The sequence below is a fragment of the Scaptodrosophila lebanonensis genome, unplaced genomic scaffold (genome assembly GCF_003285725.1).
Source record: "Scaptodrosophila lebanonensis strain 11010-0011.00,11010-0021.00 unplaced genomic scaffold, SlebRS2 tig00000085-arrow-pilon, whole genome shotgun sequence".
NCBI lineage: Eukaryota > Metazoa > Arthropoda > Insecta > Diptera > Drosophilidae > Scaptodrosophila > Scaptodrosophila lebanonensis.
Genome location: NW_022060564.1, coordinates 5,049,873 through 5,072,349, shown reverse-complemented (window position 1 = coordinate 5,072,349; position 22,477 = coordinate 5,049,873). Strand labels below are relative to the sequence as shown.

The 22,477-nt window shown below is 34.0% G+C and overlaps 3 protein-coding genes across 5 annotated transcripts; 2 read left to right on the top strand and 1 right to left on the bottom strand.

The window, feature by feature from the left end:
* Nucleotides 1-5,844: 5,844 nt before the first annotated feature.
* Nucleotides 5,845-13,126, bottom strand: LOC115626464 (glycoprotein-N-acetylgalactosamine 3-beta-galactosyltransferase 1). Its single transcript, XM_030521846.1, has 4 exons — nucleotides 12,304-13,126; nucleotides 11,139-11,232; nucleotides 6,235-6,531; nucleotides 5,845-6,171 (listed from the first exon to the last, which is right to left on the bottom strand). The coding sequence occupies exons 1-4, from the start codon at nucleotides 12,783-12,785 to the stop codon at nucleotides 5,941-5,943; spliced, it is 1,104 nt and encodes a 367-aa protein (XP_030377706.1). The 5' UTR covers nucleotides 12,786-13,126; the 3' UTR covers nucleotides 5,845-5,940.
* A 1,798-nt stretch (nucleotides 13,127-14,924) lies between these two features.
* LOC115626594 (cuticle protein 8) lies at nucleotides 14,925-16,439 on the top strand. The gene is made up of 3 exons (XM_030521977.1): nucleotides 14,925-14,936; nucleotides 15,795-15,855; nucleotides 15,928-16,439. Exons 1-3 carry the CDS (start codon nucleotides 14,925-14,927, stop codon nucleotides 16,437-16,439), a joined length of 585 nt encoding a protein of 194 aa, XP_030377837.1.
* A 2,308-nt stretch (nucleotides 16,440-18,747) lies between these two features.
* LOC115626478 (glycoprotein-N-acetylgalactosamine 3-beta-galactosyltransferase 1-like) lies at nucleotides 18,748-22,277 on the top strand. Of its 3 annotated transcripts, none has more exons than XM_030521863.1 (5): nucleotides 18,748-18,848; nucleotides 20,739-21,298; nucleotides 21,352-21,448; nucleotides 21,624-21,896; nucleotides 21,956-22,277. In XM_030521863.1, the coding sequence occupies exons 2-5, from the start codon at nucleotides 20,778-20,780 to the stop codon at nucleotides 22,109-22,111; spliced, it is 1,047 nt and encodes a 348-aa protein (XP_030377723.1). In that variant the 5' UTR covers nucleotides 18,748-18,848; nucleotides 20,739-20,777; the 3' UTR covers nucleotides 22,112-22,277. The 3 variants fall into 3 exon arrangements, with proteins under 3 accessions (XP_030377723.1, XP_030377725.1, XP_030377724.1); XM_030521865.1 differs by lacking the exon at nucleotides 18,748-18,848 and adding an exon at nucleotides 19,127-19,235; XM_030521864.1 differs by lacking the exon at nucleotides 18,748-18,848 and adding an exon at nucleotides 19,140-19,317.
* Nucleotides 22,278-22,477: the final 200 nt, after the last annotated feature.

Here is a 22,477-nt window from a genome sequence, read left to right as displayed (position 1 = left end):
CTTTAGTTAATATTTTCATTGTTTTCTCACTCTCTCTATCTCTCTCCTACTCTTTCTCAATCTCTTCAACAGCAATTAGAGCGCCAAATGTAACCGAAGCTTGTGTTTGTTCATACCCAACATTATAAATATTTAGGTAGAATTTATTGTGCTACCGAAAATGTTTGCTGTTGCATTTTTAAGTCTGCTATTTTGTAAAGAAGAGATTTGTAAAGATATATAAAAGCTTATTAAGAGTTTCTAGCTTATTTCCAGAATCAGTAATAATAGTATCAACTTCTCTGAACTGGAGAATAGCTCATCAATATTTTGTTCATATATATAACATAGTATTACAATTAACTCAACTGAACTCGAAACAAATTTGCAGCTCTAGCGACTGATAAAAAATATTTAGAGTCTGCCTAAGAGGCACTTAAATCCACTTAAATACTTGTATATAAGTGGAATACTATAGTAAGTATATTAAGTCTGGAAGAACAAAATCTGAAAATGTAGAGTAAAACGCATTTCGGGATGGATTCAAGCTTAGTAAAGCTGCTTCCCGATTTATTTTACCCTTGTTTAGAAAAAGACTTCCGCAGGATATTGGTAATATTTAAAGATCTTCGGTTAGAGAACTACTCAGAATGCTTAAATTTAAAATTAAATTAAACGCAAATATTCTTTCAACATCCTGCAATTAGTTTCGAAGCTTAAGCTGTTATCCTTATATGGATGTACAAATTAAAACTAATTCTTGTATTGCAGCCTTAAGTGTTACTCGACATATTCATATTCATGGCGATTCATATTTTATGTCAATTTTTCCATTCTAGGTATTTCAACAGCTCTGTGCTTCTGCTTCTTCGCTTGCAGCTGCGCAAAGCTGTTTGCACATTAAAATCAATTAAAATTCTTATTTATTTCTTTTTGCAAAATCACTAACAAGTGCAGCACTCGCATCTTATAAATATTTATCACAACTAGAATGCACAAAAAGTGAGTAATAAGAACTTCAAAACCTACATACTCGTACGCATTGCATTTCAAGATATTCTTAATTGATTTTCGTTGGCAACACAAAAATGTTTCATGTTCAATTGTCATTAAAAGACAAAAAAAGTACACATACGAGTACAACTTCAAAAGCAAATAATCGTAAAGCAATGCTGCAAGTTAAGTAATTAAATTAATTAATTTTTATGTGCCAAGTTCTGATTTATCTGTGCGTGAGTTGCGCCAACATGTGGCAGGCCTTCAACATGGCGTTGGTTGTGTCCGATGTTGCATCAACTTTATCGATCTGGGTAAGTGCCTTAATTGTTTACATTAACGTTGCGCACATTTAATGAACGTATTATTATTATGAGCTGAAGATTGTTAGAAGGTATATACAAAGTAGGAAATGCCAATGTGCTATACAAAAAAAAATTGTTTAAGACATGTTTTAAGCAAAAAATATCCATACTCGACGTAAAAAATAATTCTAAATCTTCTTAATAGGATTTCAATAAAGGCCAGTTTTCATCCTAAATGGAAAAGTAGTCGAATTAGCATTATCCTGAATGCCTAAACAAGAAGAGCTTAGAAGAAAGCATGGTTTCGTAATATTTGTATATCTTTTGTATACTTCCTAAGTTCTTGGCCAGATCTCTGACTACGCAAAACATATTCGTAATAAATTTAAAGAATATTAATTATTATATATTATTATTAATTAATATTACTATTATTAATGCCTTCATGGAACCAATTTAGAATCGACGATAAAGCTTGGAACTATTGATGCTGACTTATATGCGACTGTCAAGGTCCTTAAAAAACAATAAATTTATTTTTATTTAGTGTACAGTTCAGACAATAGTTAGCCATTATATATGATCCATACATTGTGCTAAAAAGTGTTTTTAATAAAAAATGGCTGCTGTATAAAAAAACGATGTAAAAAAACGCGATCTGCCTATGGATGCCACTAGTCTAGATGCTATGTTTAATATTTCCAGCTGATTTAAATCAAAAGTTCTTGGTTTTCATACAGAGGGACAGTTTTTACTTAGATTACTTAGACTATGAAGATCTATATGAAATGAAAGTGATGAATCGCCTTAAAATTGCGGAATGCATTGTATTTGAATTGGGAATATCGTGCGGCAATTCGCAAACGTATTTGGCCTGGCCCTCGAGTTGAGAAGCAAGTTTTTTTGTTATTGTATTATATGTGTCTGTATAAGGAATACGCGCAATCATATTTTAGATATCTTGATTTCTATTTATGTATCAATCCATCTATCTTCACCTGAAGGACCTATCAAAGCAGCTCTCGTGCAGAACCACTTGAGAGCCATCAGAACATATAGTACTTCAAATTTGCCAGGCGCGCTGCTCAAAGTAAACAACAAAACTCTGAAGTACGCGTACGTTAAAAATACCCAACGCCATTCAAACACTTTCTAATGGGCTCTTTTTTTCCTTCTCACTATCGTATGCCAAGCCCCAAGCCGCTTAATAGTTCTAAGCACCTTACTGAACTATAAAACGCACACTTTGCACGGATTTTAACAACAAATCCGCAACGCTTGATACAAAGCAAGAATAAGAAAAAACAAATGGAATTGTTTAGAGCTAGCAGCTGTGTTTTTTTATATTTTTCCGCAAGTTGTTTGGAACAAAATAAAAAGAAAAAGTGAAGGGTAAGCAAGCTTCGCATAAATGACATGCTCCATAAATATGTTTGTATGTACGAGCACAGTGTTCACAAATTAATAATTATTTAATAAAAGATTAAAGCTACAGGCAGCTTTCACCTAAATGCCTAAAACTCGTGCCTTGTGAAAAGCAAAAACAAAAAATAGACAAGCAAAATAAATTGCTACGCATTGCTGTATAATCGATTTTGTATAGCTTCGTAGTTTTTGATTCAATTTCAATTTGGATTTTGTTACTTTTTTTTTATCAAAATAAGTTTTTAATGGCACATTTCTGTGTAGCTGTTGCTGTTGCTATTGACTTGCAAATCGAGAGCAGTTTAGAGCACGCATTGGACAACAAGGCCGCATGTGGAGCCATGACTCGACAGTAGCAACAACATGAACGCACAAAACTTTAAAGATTTTGAAAAAGAATTAAAAGCAAAATCAAAATCAAAAAACTCCGACAGGTGACAACAACGAGAGCACGCGAAGGCAGCCAATTACAACAACAACAACAACTATAGCAACAATAAGAGCAGAATTAGCTTGTACGAATACTCGTATACTATATAGCGTGTGTCGGCCAAATGGAACGTAGCACGCCATTGAAATAACACGGCATAGCGCATAACTCATACGCACTGTATGACAACGGCCTGAAAGGCTCTGCAAAACACTGTAGGCAGCTCTAACGCTCTAACTATAGCCGTAGGTCTGCATAACATGTTGCCACATGCTGACAGCTTTAGAATGTCAAATAGAATTAAATATACTAGACGCATTTCCATGTTTTATTAACAGAATAAATTGGCTTTGAGCACTAAACTGGTATAAGGCAAGAAACAATTCGTATACAGTACTTTCTATAACTTTAAGTAGAGTTATATATATATGTAATAAATCTGCAGTTCTTTAGTGTTGGGAGTTAAATACTACAATATACAATTCTTTAAAGGAGGAATATTAAACAAAATCTATGTTGTGCTGGCTTAAAGCCCCCTTGGCTTCTTACCATTTCCAAGAGTTTCAAGAGCTATCTTATAAGTAGTTAGGAAGTGGAGCATAATAGTTCATCTTCTTTGGCTTTAGCATTAACTGAACATCTAGAAGCGTAAGCTTTACTTGACATAGAAATCGAGGGGAACCTACCTGTTATTTAAATTAAGCAACTTAGCCCCTAAAATATCAATTTAAAACATTTTAGTTGAACTTAAATAAACGCACTTTTTTTTTATCAATAAATTAAACTTTCTTTGGCAGGAAAGTAAGCTCAACTTGGAATAGGAAACGAGAGGAATCTAATTCCTAGTTTTCTTAGGCAACGTAACCGCTAAAATGTCAATTTAAAATCTTTGGGTTGAACATAAATAAAGGCACATCTTAATAAATCTATAAAGCTTTCTTCGGCAGGAAAGTAATCCACATGTTAATAAATCTATAAAGCTTTCTTCGGCAGGAAAGTAATCCCTATTTGGAATAGAAACAATGAAGAATCTACCTCCTATTTAACTTTAAAACCATAACTGCTAAAATGTTTATTGAAAACCTTTTAGTTGAACTTAAAGGAAGGCACTTCTTTATCAATCTTTAAAACATTCTTCGGCTGTGCAGAAGCTTCATTATTTGTTTTGAATTTCTTTCAAAAACAGTTCATAATTATAAGTATATCACTAACTTAATTTATTTTTAAAAAAATATATTTTGAAAGCATCAAACAAGCTTATTCAAAATATTATTGCCAATATTCCAATAGTCCAGTCCAGACACAGCTTCTTCACCATTTGTTACTGTCCGATTATTAAATAATGTAAAATTATTGCGCTGATCTCATGAACAAGTGCGCTGTAACTAAGAAGATAAGTTTACAACATGTTCCCTTTCACTTAATACAGCTTATAAACAATGCCGATTTAATTGCCGCATGTTAGCTCAAACCCAATTGATTTGCTTCGTATTTCTAATGCAATTTTACCATAAAAAGCGCCCAGCCAGCCAAACATCTCAATTTGTGAAGGCATTTGATGCGGTGTGGTGCGGCCAGGGGCTGGCTAGTCTGGCAAAATACTAAACCACCTGAAATAATCAGCCGGCTGAGTCTCAGCTGTGCGGTCGATCGGCCGAGACACGACGTATGCGTACGTGATTTTTGATTTAATTAAGTTTGTGCTTGGCAACAAAAAGCGCACACTGTAAATGAAGTGAACTTATTTTTGTTGTTGTCGGTTCAGTTGTTGTTGTTGTGGTTGCAATGCTCGTTAAACTGACATTGACTTTGGTCATGAAAGCGATTTGTGTTGGTCAGTTATCCAGCCATGCAGACACTTCACTGACTTAGTCCTTCATGCAAGAACGCCTCAATCGAAGGATTAGTTTGTGTTTCTCCTTCTCTTTCCCTCTCAGTCTCTCTCTCTCTCTCTTTCTCAGTTTGTGCATATACTCGTAGATATGATTCATCAATTCATAATTAAAGCTCCGGCTCCGGCTTCTTGGTTACACGTTACACGTCCAATAACTCATGCAGCAGCTAAACGTTTATTGCAATCAATTAAATGCTCAAGAAACGCAAGGTCATTGTCATAAATTACAAGACAACAACAACAACAAAAAAACACATTGATTTGCTTGTCGCACTAAATACCGTTTGTGTGAATGAATATTAAGAAAACATTAACGAAATATTTCGCCTAAGCTACGTTTATTGTGCAAGTGCGTGTAATCACAAAGCAAGTGGTTAACAAAATTACATTTGGGGGGTTTTTCATTTTTCATATTAATAAGCTCAATATTATAAATGATGCACAAAATAATAATTTTTTCCAATCATTTCAGTTAGGGTTAATCAAATACATTTGCATTAAATATTTTAAAAGACATTTCATAACAATGTTGCTATTTAGCTCATTACTGTTTCAATCTACAGCTAATAATTTATTTCAAACAATTATTCCTTATACATTTTATTTCAAATTCAATGGAAAACGTTTGATTCCATCAGCTAGTCGCAGAAGTTATAATGCTGTTTAATTTATTTTCTGCTTGCATCCCAAAAGTATGCTACAAAAATGTGTCCCTATTTACGACTGACCAGCTCTTACAGTTTGATGTTCATGTACAGTTTAGGTAGCACTACAAAGAATCTAAAATCATTAACAAACTAGTTTCACACACGGAATTGTAATATCACACGAATGCTAATTTATTTATGTTTAAATCACAAAATATTTACTTCCTAAATTCAACAACAATATACAAAAGTCTGCGCAACATGCTAAAAGTTATCCGGCCTTTCCAGCATCTGCGTCAAGTCTCTGATCATCGTATTATGTTCAAGTGGAAACATTTTCTCAACTTGCGCCCATGTAAATGGCTTTGGCACCTCTTCCAAATGACGAGCGACACCAAAAACGCGCAGTCTATAGATCAGAAACTCATACAAATACATGCGCTCTGGGGTGGTATAATGGAAGGCTATGGAATAGTTGGAACAGCAGCCAGGACCCTGTATAGGTATAGAAGGGGAAATTTAAACATTGTTTAGTTACTCAGTCTGTGTTAGCTTTACCGTTTCAATTTCCGTTGCGGTCATTAGGCGTAGCCAATCCGGTATCGTTATATTCACATCGTACATATATTTGGCCACATCCAGCGGGAAGAGTTTCGTCTTTATATCATTAGTAAGCGCATAACGGGCATCAATCAAATGAACGCCGACATTTTGCAAACAAATGCCCATATAGAAGTCCTCAATACCATTCTTCTTGGCCTCCGGACATATTTTGCTTGACTCGTATGCCTGCCTTCTGAAGCGACGCAAGGCCTCGCGACTGAGAATATACGAAGCACCGCCGGACATGTAACTCTAATGGGAATATATATATTCAGAAAATAGGGATTACAAATGTTTCATTTAATTACTAGCGTAGAAATTTAAAAGTGAACTAAAACTTGTAATGCTTGGATAGAGATTACAAAATAAATAATAAAGGCAAGCTTTAAAAATGTTTCTAGAAATAAAAATTTATTAACAAAACAAGCTAATCATTGGCATCATCGTGAAAAGTAAAGTAATACATTTAAATTAAGCAAATTTTATAAGATAATAATGAAGAAAACGTTAAAGTTGAGGCAGTTTATTGATTTATTTTATTATAAAATAATGATGTCCTAATTATTTCTATTACATTAATGGATCGAGCGTTATCTTCCTTTAAACCTAAAAAAGCAAGTTGTGCCAAAATTTTTGTGATTCACTATAAATATTTATACATTGTAAGAACTTGTAAACACTTGGCGTTATCATTTTTTAAAATATTTTTTATATAAAACTTTAAACGAGGGTTATCTAAAAAATCAATTTGTGCCAAAATTTTTGTGATTCACTATAGATATTTAAACATTTTAGGAACTTGTGAACACTTAGCATCATAATTTATTAATATTATTTCGATAAAACGTTAAACGAGAAGCTAGCTAATCATGAAGTCGGCGTGTCTGCTTTTATGTATATTCACATAATGCGCATCAATCAGCTTTTAAAATTTCATCAGATCATAAGCCACACCTATTACATGACTCGCCATTACATTAGGTCTGTTGCTAAGCCCCTGCCATATGCAAATTTCCAAAAATAAACGCCCACTCGGCTCGTAATAACATCGATGCTAAATGAATATTTATATTCAAAAATCCGAAACAGCCGTGCTATGCGTATGTTAGAGGCAGCTAATTAGTAACGGCACACAAGTGTGTTGTGTGTTGTCAAAATGCCGATAACCGTGAAGTTGCGACGCTGCCGACAAATCCGCTGTGAAGGTCACACCACACGGATTTCAATTCAATTGGTCAGTGGTATGCCATAAGTGGAGCCGCTTCGAGGTGTCAAAATAAATTTAATTGAATTGTGTCTAAGAAAAGCCGTAATAAATAAAATTTCAATTACTAGCCATAATATTAGAGCATCATGTTTATGTGAAGAGATTATTTGATATTATATAGCATAGGTTCGCCTGGGGCCTGGGGCCTGAGGTCAGTTTTATTTTCATTGGCAGGCAATCATGATGGATTTGAGGCTTAAATAAAGTGAACATCTAAATTGTTTGAAGAATTTTGCGGTCTCATTACATTTATTTCAAATCATCATGGAAGCTTTTGTGACCATAACTGAAAAGAGTGACTAGTCTAAACTAAGTCCAGCCATCGCATATTTACGGCAATTAAAAAAATATATATATCAAAAATTTTAACAAAAAAAAAACCGAGATTTGGTGCAGTGAATAGTTTTTTGTCATTTAAAGCAACTTTATATTTCGAGGATGATGCTGAAGTAACTGCTTGCTGTTCAGGCATAGAATTTTCAGCTATTTGCACTAAATGAGTTATGTTTAAGGAGTTTTCTAATGGATGCCATTGTCAGCACTGGAACAAATTGAAAGGGAAGCATACGGAAAGCACCAGCATTCAAATACAAAAAGAATCATCGAAATCGGTAAGAAACATTAAAAAAGATACAGACGATTTGATAATCTCCTCTCTTTTAAAGTCGGTTAAAAATTTACAAAAATTTGATTCTGTTTTCAAGATTTCTGTAACAGCTTCGGATGAGTATCCAATTTGTATTTTAAATTTAAAATTAATTAATCATCGTCAAAAAAATGTTGTTAAGCCATTTCAAAATCAATTTGGCTGATTTATCCATTTGAAAGATTATATTATTATTATTGCCTTATGCCAATTAATATTGCTAATGCCTGTGATTCAACATAAGTCCAAAGTGTGAACAATGTTTGAAAAAATTATGTTAATTTTGTTTTGCTCGTCAGCGCACAATAAACTATGCAGATAGCAGCATAGAAATGTTTGTTCGCAGCCAGTCGCTGCAACCATCAATCAAAATTCATTATCAACTTGTTGTATATAAGAAGTATAATTGATGAAAAATAAACTTTTATTGTTTATATTTATGTGAGTATGTGTAAGCAACTATGGCTTGATTTTAGGCCAAGAAGCATTGAACAAAGTCCTATGCATCATCTTTATCGCCTGCATAAGGCCCATTGTGCCCAAGACGAGCTCACACATTAATTTCTACATTGTTTGTCATTTGTCTGTTGCAAAACAGCCGAGAAAATGTCAAAAGGCAGGCACAGATATAAATGAAGAAGCTACTACGTAAGAGTAAAGACCTGTAGTTGATAAATAAGCGACAAAAAAATAAAACTTTAAAAAACTGCAAACCGCGCCCTCCAAGGCAGTTGCGTGTGCTCCTACAACAAACATAAGTCGACATAGTGGCTGACCTCATGCCAAGTGGCCACTGGACAGTGGGCCAGATTGGAAATACATGAGCCTATGCCCACCAGGTAATGTTTCAAGTTATGGGTCAGACTGGAAGTAAGTCTATTGATCTGGCTTTCAACAAATTCACAAATTGTAAACGACATCTAAATAAACTAAATACGTACCTACATATGAAACACATTAGTACATATAATCAATTATAAAATTCTAAAATTAAATTCATAATATAAAATATTAAAAGAAAAAAAAGAAATTAAATAATAATACTTATAATAAAAATAGCTAAGGCTAAGGAAAATATAACAAAAAAAAAACAAACAAACAATAAATAATTGTAATGTTCAACGTCAAATAAAACTAAATTCAATTTGCAATTAAATTAAATTGCATTAAATTTGAAATAAATATGTAATGATTGGAGAAACAACAACTTGAAAGATAAACTTATATATAAATAAATAAGAAATAAATAAAATAAAAATTAAATTAATAAAAATAAATTATGTATTCAAGCAATTAGGCCGCATACGCTCTCGTAATAAAAATAAACTCCTTATTGATAAACATTTTCAAATGAAAAATATTAATTCTTCAATATATGGTATAAAGTATATTCATATATTTAATTCTTCAATCTAAGTATAAGTTTAAGTCTATAGCTAGTTTTTGTATTTAAAATATTTACTATTAGCTATTTGGGGATTGGTTTTAGTAATGCATTTGAAGAGTTTTAAAATATTCTCACATACTATATTCAAGAAATGCTAACTAATCAGGAAAAGGTAAGATATTATAGAAGTGAAGTAAATGTGCACATTTGCTCCATTTTTGGGAAATCGTTTTTACATTTAATTGTTTCATCAACTTATAGCATTTAATTCATGTATTTAAATAGTTTTAATTAAATTTGCAAGTAATTTAGAGACATTCTTTGCTTATCCAAAAAGCGTTTTAAATTAAACTAATTATAATAGAATGCATCGACAGAACTATTGTTGATTTACTAAATAAATATATAAATAAATAAAGAAATAAAGAAATAAAGAAATAAATAGAAAAATAATTAAATAAATAAATATTTTTATGTATAAATAAATAAATACAAAGCGAAATTAAAAATAAATAAAAATCTAGCAAATTTTAAATAAAGTTCGCCAAATTATTGCCAGCACTACTTTATTTAATATTTTGTTGGGGTCTTTTTATATCAAATATACAATTCAATAAAATACAAATTTCCTGTTTTATTGGCATTTTTATCAAAGATATTTATTTATTTATTTATGTCAACAAACATTGACTGTAGAAAAGCCTAAGAAGGAGAAATGTAATCAAATTACAATAATATCTAACTTTAATAATATTAGTATGTAGTGGACTTTTTTCGTAGTCAGGATAAAGCATTTGTTATTAAAACTAGGCTATATGGGAGAGCTTTTTGGGAGTAAGCGTTTCAGCAATTTATATTTATTATTTATTTCATCGTATTCCGGTAGCTCTAAAGAATAAAGTGCTTCGAAACAATAGCACAATATTTTTCAATATTTTCAATATTTTCTTCATAATCAATCTACAAGTATGTATCATTAGTTATCTTTCTGACCAATAAACAATGCTGGCTTCCCACAGTACACTGAGCAGCTCGTGCTGATTGCAACTATCGCGTTTCTTATTTGGCTTTTGATGCTGCTGGTGGTGCTCTTTAATGCGAATTTAATTTCTCATCATGGCGCACATCAATCACGTTTGATCCGTGAAGCAACACGCCTGGCTGTGCGCTTGTACAGTAGGTTCTAATAGCCTTGACCCATGGCGATGATAACATTTGATATAGCACAGCAAAACTGTTTAAATGCCGTCATCATGCTCAAGTCGGGGTAATTAATAGCAAAGGCAAATATTATTGGTAATAGGTATATAATATACATTGCACGAGTATTTTTGTATGCGAAGCCACAAACTGGTTATTGTTTGGCTAAAATCGAACTTGCAGTTAAGTTGTCAAGTATTTCAAATCTTTGACCAATCTGACATTTAAAAGATTGCCTAAATATTTATCTGTGGGCTTCTGGTGCGGAAGCATTTTGTCAGATACAGTTAATCGGGAATACTTAGAGATCCCGTAATTAGCATAATCTAATTGTTATATAACTCTGTTTGTTAACTTACCACATTATAGCGATTCATTTTATAGCCAAAATATATCGGCATGTTGGGATCGTAGGCAGCGAGCATGTAACGCAAGTTCTCCATAATAACGTATCTGTAGGCGAGAGTGTGAATATTTAAAAAGTTCTGCGACCTTCAATTAATAATTTGTTTATATATGCGTACAAAGAAATTAATTTGGACAAATGGAAATATATTTCAAAATCGTTCTGCTGTTAATATCTTTGTTTATTCTGTGTTATTGTGATTGTAATTAATGTTTAAACAAATCTTGTAGTCTTTAGCCAATAGTTTAATTCATAAATATACTGTTTTGGAATGACAGATTTAGAAATAATTAAGAAATTATTTATAAATGAAATATGAATAGGAAGATGATATTTTTAGGGTTTGATTTGACTATGCGGCTATATGAATCGCAAAGCTATCCTTATCCTTTTTATTTGCTAACTTTTTTAATAAATCAAAGCTCTGGCATTGCTATATAGTTCAGATAGGCGAACAAAAACCAATGAAAACCTTATAAATATTTGTTTTTGTTTTAGCGTACTTGTAATATGAAACAAAAATCAAACCCTTTGCCAATCATAAGGGGGAATGATCAGAAAATAGTAGACATATATCTACGTTTTAATTATTTAGAAAAAGCAGGCAGTATATTGCTATATAGTTCTATAGTTCAGATAGGCCAACAAAAACAAAGACAAATTTAATAAATATTTGTTATTTATATTTTTAGCGTACATTGTAAAATGAAATAAAAATCCAACTTTGCCAGTCGTGTGATAAGAAAGGCTTTATGTGGGAATGATCAGAAAATAGCAGAGATATATCTAGCAGTGGAAAAGCATACGTTTTAAAAAGTAGTCAGTATATTGCTATATAGTTCTATAGTTCAGATAGGCCAACAAAAATAAAGAAAGCTTTCTAAAAATTTGTTATTTGTTACTTGTTATTTGCAGTGAAAATCAAACTCTTTGCCAGTCGTATGATAAGAAAAGCTTTATTTAAATGGCAATAAATCAGAAAATATTAGCGATATATAGAGATATAATAGCGTATAGCTTTAAAAAGTAAGCTGTAGTCTGTGCTATGCAAAAATACAATTAAATCAAATGAATATAGAATTCCTTCTTTTTTAGTTTTAAAAGTGTTTTCAACTCACGTATCGTCATCGGCCTTTATAAACCAATCGTACTGCCCGCCATATGTCTCATACACATGTCGGAAGCCCTCCCGCGTCTTATTCCACAGATTGTCGTAGGCATCAGCTTCTGGTTCTATCACCCGCACCACGCCCAACGACTCATTGTGCTCGCTGCTGACAAAAACCAATTTGGTGCAACGCTGCCCCCATGTTGCACGAACATGCTGGGCGTAGCGTTCTATATAATCCGGGCAGGTCAGAACCATGCAGAGAATACGCAACTGGCGCTGTAGGCCCAATGCTAAGTTCGGCCTCTGTTGATTCAGTTTCAGGGTAACGGCTGTTGCCGGCAGTGTGGAGCTGGGCCAACAGGGCGGATTGTGTACATCGTAGACGCAGAGCAGCAGTACAAAGGAGCAGACAAAGCCGGCAATGAAGCCGCAGAGCAAGTGTAGCTGTCCTTGCAACAAACGCGACGAGGTTGCAGGCACCGATCCCATGGTGAGGATTTTCCGAGCACCTTGCCGTTCGCAGTTGGCCGTGCGTGTTTATTGAGCCGCCAGTTGAGACTAAACGCTGGCGCTGCAGGTGGATGAGCTCAAGCTATAGCTCTTGGGCGTTCTTCTGAGCTGCGGCTTCCGCTGCCACTGCCGTGGCTAATTTTTTATTGCTGCCGTGTTTTCGTTTTGTTTCGTTTCGTTTTGCTTTGTTTTGTTTTGTTTCGTTTTGCTTTGTTTTGTTTTGATCGCACGACGCAACTTTCAACCGGTTTGCTGCCACCGCCGCCGCCACACCAGCCAGCTGCTTCTTATTTTTGTCGGCTGGGTGTTATTTTCTTTTATCATCTGAATATCAGTCATATTTTTCAAAGCTCTATGTTTCAGTTTTGCTGAAAAAATTATAAAGGTGAGAAGACACTTCTGTGAATGAAAACCTCTAGCCTGGGTTACATTTTATTTTTTTCTTAATTTTACAGTTCGTCAAGCTATGCCCCGAGATTTGCCCGAAGATATGTATAAAGAACAGCTTTTATAGAATGGAGGGAGAGAGAGAGAGACAGTTCTATCGGAAGTAAATGTGAAAGATCATTATAATTAGCACAAAAGAATCGAGATTGCATCTAGACAAGTTAAGTGGAAAATAGTTTCATGCTGTTCTACTATGAACTGAAAAGTTAAGTCGACCTAAGAGGGCAGAGGAGTCTAACCAGCTCGTGGAGAAAATCGACTCCAAGAACAGTCCTGCGAACTGTTGATGAAGGAAGTTCGATTTTGAATCAAAAAGAACGACAATCTCTTCAACAGTCAATACACGCTGCAATTATATACGTGACTAAATGTAGAACTGACCGATTTAGATGAAATTTAAGCCAGAAGTATAGTATATACTTGTAATTAATTATAGATTACGTCTAAAAAGTTTGATTGATGTAGCTTTCGAAATGTGGACAGTATTGAGGAAATTCTGTAGCGGTGGAAGGGGAGGGGGAATTCTGGATAGACCTAGGATGCTCTGGCTATACATATACTTTTATATGTATCAAATTTTGTGATTCAAGATTAATTCTAAGTTACGAATGTTAAAATAAATAATAATAATTAATTAAATAACTTCAGTATTCTAGCTTTTATGGTTTTGAGATCCTTGAGATCTTTGAGATCCTCCAGACGAGTATGAAAGCAATTATTATTATAATAATTTCATATGTATCAAATTTTGTGATTCAAGATTAATTCTAAGTTATAAATGTAAAAATAAATAAGAAGAAACAAATAAATAACTTCGGTATTCTAGCTTTTATGGTTTTGAGATCCTTGAGATCTTTGAGATCCTCCAGACGGACGGACGGGTATGAAAACAATCATTATTATAATAATTTCATATGTATCAAATTTTGTGATTCAAAATTAATTCTAAGTTACAAATGTAAAAATAAATAAGAAGAAATAAATAAATAACTTTGGTATTCTAGCTTTTATAGTTTTTGAGATCCTCGCGTTCATCCAGACGGACAGACGGGTATGAAAAAAATTATTTAGAATTATATTACAATGTACTTTGGAAGCGATTATGTCATAGTCACTATATTAAATAATGAATAAACTTGTTCAATGTTGTCGATATTCTTTAAGCCGAACTTTAATCGGAACTTTAATTTTAAAGTAATCTTCGCCAATCTAATTAATATTATTTATATGCGAAATGAAACGTGAAAGGTGAATAGCAGTACTCGTATTATTCCCTTCACCTTGTCATATCATCACACGGTATTGTGTTTAGTCACATCCGCTGCATGTTTAGTTCTGATATTACATTTGATTTGATTTATTATTATTTCAATTTTGCGTTTTCGAAGTCGTCCGCACGCTTACTCAGCACTTTTTGGTCTTCAAATTCGAAACGAAAGCATGAACGCGTATCCACATTTTGTCGCATTATTTGTGCGCCCCCAAACTCAAAATTGTATAACGGTAGCAATACAATAATGTACAATTGGAGCAGCATTAAGTAATGCGAGTGGCTCGAAATTGATGCCACCGACTATAAAAACGCCGGCCAGTGTCTCTTAAAAGTGCAGTTAGTCGAACAATTCGAGTGCGTGAACAATTCCAACAATTCAGAGCTAAAGGATAACCAACATGTTTGCTAAGGTAAGGAAGCGAAAGAGCGACAAACTAAGGATATGCAAAGGATAGGACTTGATGGTCTGAAGAGTTTTTCTGCAAAACACAGATGCTTACTTTTTTTTTATTAAATAACTATTTAAGTCGCAGACGTGTAGTTGTTTTTTTAGGGCTTGATATTCTAAAGAGTTTTTCCTACACAGCACAAATGCTTAAATTTTTTTTCATTAACTAACTATCTTAGTCGAACTATCTTAGTCGAAGTTGTTATTTTAGAGCTTGAAGTTCTGCAGAGTTTTTCGACAAAACACAGATGCTTACATTTTTTTTCATTAGCTAACTATCTTAGTCGAACTAACTTAGTCGAAGTTGTTATTTTAGAGCTTGATATTCCACAGAGTTTTTCCTACTCAGCACAAATGCTTACATTTTTTTTTATTAACTAACTATTTTGGTCGCTGTTTATTTACATGTTTCAGCTCATAACCAGAGATCGTTAACTTGAAAGCATTGTTTATTTTATGGAAACTATAATTCCATAACAAGTTTTTTACATTCATATTCAAAATCTGTTGATACGCCCTTTTCATATATGCTACTTGTACTTATCTGTTGTGATCTGTCGCTTTGAAGACTCAATACTAGTTCCTCCGTCTTTATTTTATTCATTAAATATTTATGTAGCTTCTACTTGCGTTCGCAATTCTTGGCGCTGTGCGTGCTGGAGACTACGAGTATAACAACAACAACAACAATAATAATAACAGCAACAACAATGAAAAGTCCATTGCCACAACACTGCCACCGGTGGCCGTGAATCAGCAGTTGGACCAACAAGCATCCAGCAGCAACGATAACTATCTAAACGGCTACAATTCGCAGCAGACACCAGAGGGTTACGATTACGTGAGACCACAAGCCCGGAAATTGTCTGCAGGCGCCAATGGCATCGCAAAGAGCGACAACACTGCTCATGACAATAGTAATGGCAATGGCAACACTGCTGGCTCATCCGCAGTTCCTGCCCCCTTGTTGCCCGTTCCATTGCCGATCCTGCGGCAACACAACCCCGAATACTATCCACCCGCCTCGTACAGCTTCAACTATGCGGTCCATGATGAGCTAACCGGGGACATTAAGGAGCACAGTGAGACGCGCGATGGTTACTTGGTTCGCGGTTCCTACAGCCTTGTCGATCCCGATGGCTACAAGCGCACAGTCACTTACACAGCCGATGATGTGCACGGCTTCAATGCGGTTGTGAATCGGGTGCCCTACGCCCTCAAGCCCGTCGCAGTGGCGCCTCTGGCTCTGGACGAGCGCTCCGCATCGAATGTGGCACTCTTGAAGAGCGTGGCCGTCGCAGAAGCGACTCAGCAGCAGAAGCAACTGGAGAATGGCGCACACTCCTCCTCCACGGACTATGTGGCGACAGCCGCGGGTGCGAGTGCCGGAGCTGTTGCCAATTCGGGGGACAGCTATGCGTTGGCACCACGTGGTCGCGACTCTGCTGGCGGTCCCTATGCTTGAGTGCTAATAGTATTTTTGTTTCTGCTTATATATTTTATATTAGTCTTTCACATATATCTAGTATTGTAAATTAAAACTCTCTTGCAAACTTTATTTTTCTGTTTTTCAATAACGAGCGACAATAAATGAGCGACACATGATATCTGTAGTTGGGTCATAACAGGGAAGGAATTGTGGATACATTTATGAAGAAGAAGAATTCTTTTTGAAACAGCCACAACTATTAAACTGGTTCTACATAAAAAATGAAAAAAAAAAAAAAAAATTAATATAAATAATGTAAATAATATAGATAATATAAATAATATAAATAATGTCGATGATATAAATAATATATATAATATAGATAATATATAATACAGATTATATAGATAATATAGATAATATAGATAATATAGATACTATAGATACTATAGTTGCTATAGATAACATCGATAATATAGATAATGTAAATAATATAAATAATATAAATAATTTAAATAATATAAATCATATAAATAATATAAATAATATAAATAATATAAATAATATAAATAGTATAAATAATATAAATAATATAAATAATATAAATAATATAAATAATATAAATAATATAAATAATATAAATAATATAAATAATATAGATAATGTAAATAATATGGATAATATAATTAATATTTATATTAAATAATATAATATATAATAAAAAATATAAATAATGTAAGAATAAAAATAATAAAAATCATATAAATAATACAAATAGTATGACAAATCAATGAAATGATAATAACAGTTAGAGGTCGAGTTGATCTTCTATATAATAGGAAAGAGCAACCTTTTCGTTCTGCATGGAATACCTAATGCATATAAGTACATACTTACTATATAAAAATACTGGAAAAGACTATAAATTCTTTGCAGAAATCGAACAATTATATTCTTAAATAGATCTAAAAAAAAGTTAGAATTAATTTCAGCAACACTTGAAAAAAAATCAGAAAACAATGTTGTAAATAAGAAAATGTTCTCTGGGCGTTGTGTTTTTAATTTATTAGTTAGTATTACATCATACTTTTATTAAGTATTGTAGATAAAGTAAATGACATGCTTACAAATTATTATTATTTTATTTTATTTAAAAATTTGTACTATATTTGATTAAACAGGTGCGAACAGGTGAAAATAATTTATTTCTTTATAGCATACTTTAAGGCGCTGCATTTGTAAAGCTTCTTGTGCATATCTTAGCTAGAGCTTTGGTAAAAAGTCACTTGTATTACCAATTTCAGTTCGGAATGTGCTTTTCTAACAGACACATATTTGTGTTTGGTTAAAAAGCGGATTCACTGCCGGTTGTCGAAGTTAAGCTCAGTCTCGAATACGTCATATAGTATTTGTTTAATAAATAAATAGAAACAGTTAAACAATTGCTGTAAGTCGTGAGAATTTATCTGTTAACAAGTGAAGAAAGCAAGTTGAGGTGCAGTTTTCTGTATTGGCCGTAGAGCAACGACCTGTGACCAAGTCAAGCGGAATACACGCCGATGCGACGTTTCTTGCATTTTAAAGACCCAGAGACAAACGTGAAATGTCAAACTACAATTTAATGTGCGAGTACATAGTACTATACATACGTGAATAGAGCTAGGCTGTAAATGGGCGAACTAAGCAATACACATTTTAACCATTAACAACTGCTCTTTTTTTTCGGCGTGAACAAAGCCTATGTTCACATGATTCCAATCCGATTATGGTTACATATGCAAAAATACACATTCACATTCACTTTCTAATTTTTTCTCATCAGCAGCAGCAAAAAAAAAAAGAAAAGAATTGTTCATACATAATGAATATATCATATCGCTCAGCTATCTCTTGTGATGGGAATTTAAGTTTTCAAAAACTGATATAATGGAAAACTTGAGTATTAGAAAATATTTTAAGACAATAGTCATACAAGTACTTAATGTTCACATTTATATTTGCAACAAATTTAAAACAACTATTTATTATAACTTTATATTATTAGTCACACTTTATGTTCACATTTATATTTGCAACAAATTTAAAACAACTATTTATTATAACTATAAATTATTTCAAACTATTTATTTCGCTCTTTACATTGGCAATGAATTCAACTCTACAGTTCGCGCCAATCTAGAAAACGCATTTCGGTAATTTCAAAATGTTTCGTGTAAACATAGCTTTAACATTTTGTACGATCCGGCAACGCTTTGGCAACTGTCAGCTGCGGCATCCGTTGTGATCCGCACTCAAGTCCGTCAATGTAAGCCTGACAGCGCGCGAGATCGGTTGTGTTTCTTACGCAGAGTTGAAAAATTGTTATTCGTTTGATTTCTTTGACATATTTCTCTCGTTACGCGTTGTCTCTTTTTTGTTAACGCTTTTAATATGTTGTGTGAGAAGGTGTGTATTTTATACGCATGTCAATAAAACAAACAGACAAAGGATCTCAAGATCTTTTCAAAACATATACGTATATAGCTGAAGACATTTGGAAGAAAAAGCAGCAGTTTTTTTAGTGCTGGCCAAATCAATTGCAACGCTTCATCAGTTGTGAAGCAGTAAATTGTTAAGTAATTGCAAATCACATTTAAAAATATTATTTCAAGAGGCGCAGTAACAAGTTATTGTGGAGTCTTCGCTGGTCTCTCGCGCCGCGTCGCAACGAAGGTCAACCGCATAGCCCGGCTTACAAGTTGTTTTTTGTTGTTGTGTATAATTTTTCTGTATTTTCTTTTTATTTTTCTGTCGTTCGACTGCCACGTCATCGCACAGGAATGTGTTAATTTGGTATTTCAACAACAAGAAACATCAGAAACATCATTGAGCCGTTTGACGACCGGCCACGGTATTATTTCATTTGCATAAAAAAGTAAACAACACGCATGCTCATTGATTCAATATTGTCAAGTGTTCCGCTTCGTGTTTGTGTGAATGACAATCTAGAAACCTGTATGTAACCAAAATTTCATTTAGATATAACCTTTTAGTGAATCGAAACTACACTCTTGAATGAAACACATGTATAGTTCTAAATAATTACACGCGAGCAAAGTGGGAGAAATTAAAATCTATTAGAAATACAAATCTAAACATTTCCGGACTATATCAATGAGGTAGAGATACGTATCTGGCGAACTATTGATTTGTGAGCTGTGAGCTGCAAAGTTTGACATTCTTATCATAAACTTCTGCCGAATGTTTTCTCATTTGCGCGAGTTGTGTTGCTTTAGAGAAAGAGAATTGACTTATTAAATTATTCTTAAATTATTTAATTAAATTATTCCGATTATTCCGGAAAACCCTTTCAAGAATCGATTGCCTCGGTTCCACAAGCATTTATTGATAAAATGGAATGTCGGTACAAACACTCTTCTTCTATATTCGAACAGAAAAACAAGTTGGACTCTTTTCTTTCTATTAAATATAATAAATATAGGCTAGAACTTCGGAACGAAGTGGTCACCTGGGAGAGTATGTTAATGGCTATAACTTTATCTAAACTCGATCCATTTGGTTGAAAATTAACGCGAACAGCAGTTCACAGTTAGAGAATTCCAAAAACCATGAGAAATAAGGAATAAAACAAACAAATTTCTCCCTAGTTTCCTTTCCCCAGCCTGCATATGAACTGGGGGTTTTCTAGCTCTAATACTTTTTGAAATTCTTGGGTTCAAGTACACATTAAAAAGTAAGGATGATATATGGCCTCGTTCTGGGTGTTTCAAAAACGAAAATATTTCATTTAATGCGACTAGCACATCCCTTATGGGGTTTACTTCACAGTAATTATTAGATTGTTATTGTAGAATTAAGGGAAGGAATGTGCTACAGGAAGAAGGAAGAATCTGCTGCCTGCTTTCAGTATATATGTACTTTTATATACATATATAGATTTGTAATCAGACATGTCCAGACATGTTCAGACATCAATCTGTTTGGATGAAAGCCTAGATTTCGATACCGGCGTACCTTACATTAAATAATCTTTATATGTAGATACTTATTGCCTCTAGGCAGATACTTCTAGTCTCTACAGAGTTGCGTCAAAATTATTCACAATTGTAAGAAAAACATAATCCAAACTGTTCATGTAATTTGGACAAATGTAAATCTCTACTTCTTCAGTTACGAAATAAGTTTAAAAACTATTTTAAAGCACGTGTGTTCAAAATAAGAAATCCCTGATATGTTTTCTAATCTCTTGAGCATAAAATCAGAACAATCTGCCACCTCTCTGATTACTCTTCTATCCACACTATAATCTTCTATTTACTTGCTTTGTCTTTGCAGTAAATCTCGAATTTCTTAAGCAGAGCCCAAGTCCCAAGAATGAAATTCCTATGGCCGCAACGCGCGCGTCTCGAATTGCTGCTCACCTTCCTAACGGGTCTGATCTGGGGATTCTGCCTCTCACATCTGTTGCGGCGAGAACGCTGGCAATTGGTCGATCCAGATGGCGGTCTGGGTCGCATAGTTTGCGGAACAACTCAGGCCAGAATTATGTCAACACCGACCGTGCACTTGACCGTGCAGTATGATCAAAGGAAAAAGCAGCAGAAAGCCGCAGCCTTAGGCACCAAATTGTTTAACGAGACGAGAGTGCTGTGCATGGTCCTGACAAATCCGCAAATGCATAAAAATCGTGCTCTGCACGTGAAACGGACGTGGGGCACGCGATGCAATAAACTGTTATTCATGAGCACCAAAGTGGAGAAGGATCTGCCTATTGTGGCTCTAAATGTGACGGAGGGCTACAGCCAACGATGGGGCAAGACGCGTGAGAGCTTTCAATATGTTTACAAAAATTACTTCAATGAATACGACTGGTTCCTCAAGGTGGATGATGATACGTAAGAGTGTTAAATAGAAAAAAGAATTCTTTTAAAGTCTCTTTCAATTTCAGTTTTGTGGTGATGGAAAATTTGCGGGCGTTTCTTTACGCCTATACACCCACAGTCCCTGTTTATTTTGGGAGTAAATTTCGCTCAAAGAATAAAATAGTAAGACAAATCTTTAAATATCTGTCAATATCTTTTATTTGTCTTTTATTTAAACACTTCAAGAAATCTCTCAACTCTCAAATTAAATATTGCATAACTATTTCCATAATTTATACAACGCCTCATTTAAATACTTAATTATATTATTATTCAAATACCTAATTCTTTCTTGCAGGCCTACATGTCAAGCGGTGCCGGCTACGTCTTAAGCAAGATGGCCCTGAAGCTGTTCGCAACCCGGGCCTATGGCAATGGCAGACTTTGCAGAAATCAGAGCTATGGCAATCCCGATGTTGAGCTGGGTCGCTGTTTAAAGAATGTCGGCGTAGTCGCGGGCGATTCTCGTGATGAACGCGGCATCGAGCGCTTCTTCCCCTTCTCAACGCTACAAGGATTTCAATATCATACTATCGGGCTCAACATCTCATCCAAAAAAACTGCACAGCTGGTAAGATATAAACAATGATGAATGATTTAAGATATAACCAACAACTTCCTTGCTTTCAGAAATCGTGCTGCTCCGAATCGGCCATCTCATTCCATCAGGTCCCCTCCTTTTATGTACTGGAGTATATTATATATAAGTTACACGCGTTCGGACTACCTCAGCCCCTGGAGATATTGCCCAAGAAAATATCAGTGGTAGACATATTGAAAAAATAGCGTGTCGACTAGTCCGACTTTCTTTGCAACCCAAATTCGACTGCAAACCATGCCAAATAATAATATTGTTCATCCTAAAGTTAAGAATATCCTTAATTTTAATCCTAGCTCATTAAAGTAACAATTGCACGAATAAACTGCTTTTGCAATATTGCAACATTTTAAATGTTAGGATGTGACTGAATTGGTTTATATTTTATTTTAAATATTACAAATATATTCGAGACAGCTTTTGTGCTTTATTTGGCAAGAAGTTTCTTTATATATTAAGGAGGATATTTAAGTGAATTGAATATTTTGTGTTGACAAACCACTAAACAACTCTTTCACTCAATTCTTGTTCACTTTTTGCTCTAAGCCTTGAAA

What these genes read in the sequence shown, in the direction of transcription:
- LOC115626464 (XM_030521846.1), bottom strand. Translation starts at nt 12,785, where the DNA reads ATGGGATCGGTGCCTGCAACCTCGTCGCGTTTGTTGCAAGGACAGCTA. An exon ending in ATAAAGGCCGATGACGATAC is followed by an intron (nt 11,233 to 12,303) that starts GTGAGTTGAAAA and finishes TCTCGCCTACAG; the next exon opens with ATACGTTATTATGGAGAACT. An exon ending in CCGCAACGGAAATTGAAACG is followed by an intron (nt 6,172 to 6,234) that starts GTAAAGCTAACA and finishes ATACCTATACAG; the next exon opens with GGTCCTGGCTGCTGTTCCAA.
- LOC115626594 (XM_030521977.1), top strand. An exon ending in ATTGTCTGCAGGCGCCAATG is followed by an intron (nt 15,856 to 15,927) that starts GCATCGCAAAGA and finishes GCTCATCCGCAG; the next exon opens with TTCCTGCCCCCTTGTTGCCC.
- LOC115626478 (XM_030521863.1), top strand. Translation starts at nt 20,778, where the DNA reads ATGAAATTCCTATGGCCGCAACGCGCGCGTCTCGAATTGCTGCTCACC. An exon ending in CTCAAGGTGGATGATGATAC is followed by an intron (nt 21,299 to 21,351) that starts GTAAGAGTGTTA and finishes TTTCAATTTCAG; the next exon opens with TTTTGTGGTGATGGAAAATT. An exon ending in CCAAAAAAACTGCACAGCTG is followed by an intron (nt 21,897 to 21,955) that starts GTAAGATATAAA and finishes CCTTGCTTTCAG; the next exon opens with AAATCGTGCTGCTCCGAATC.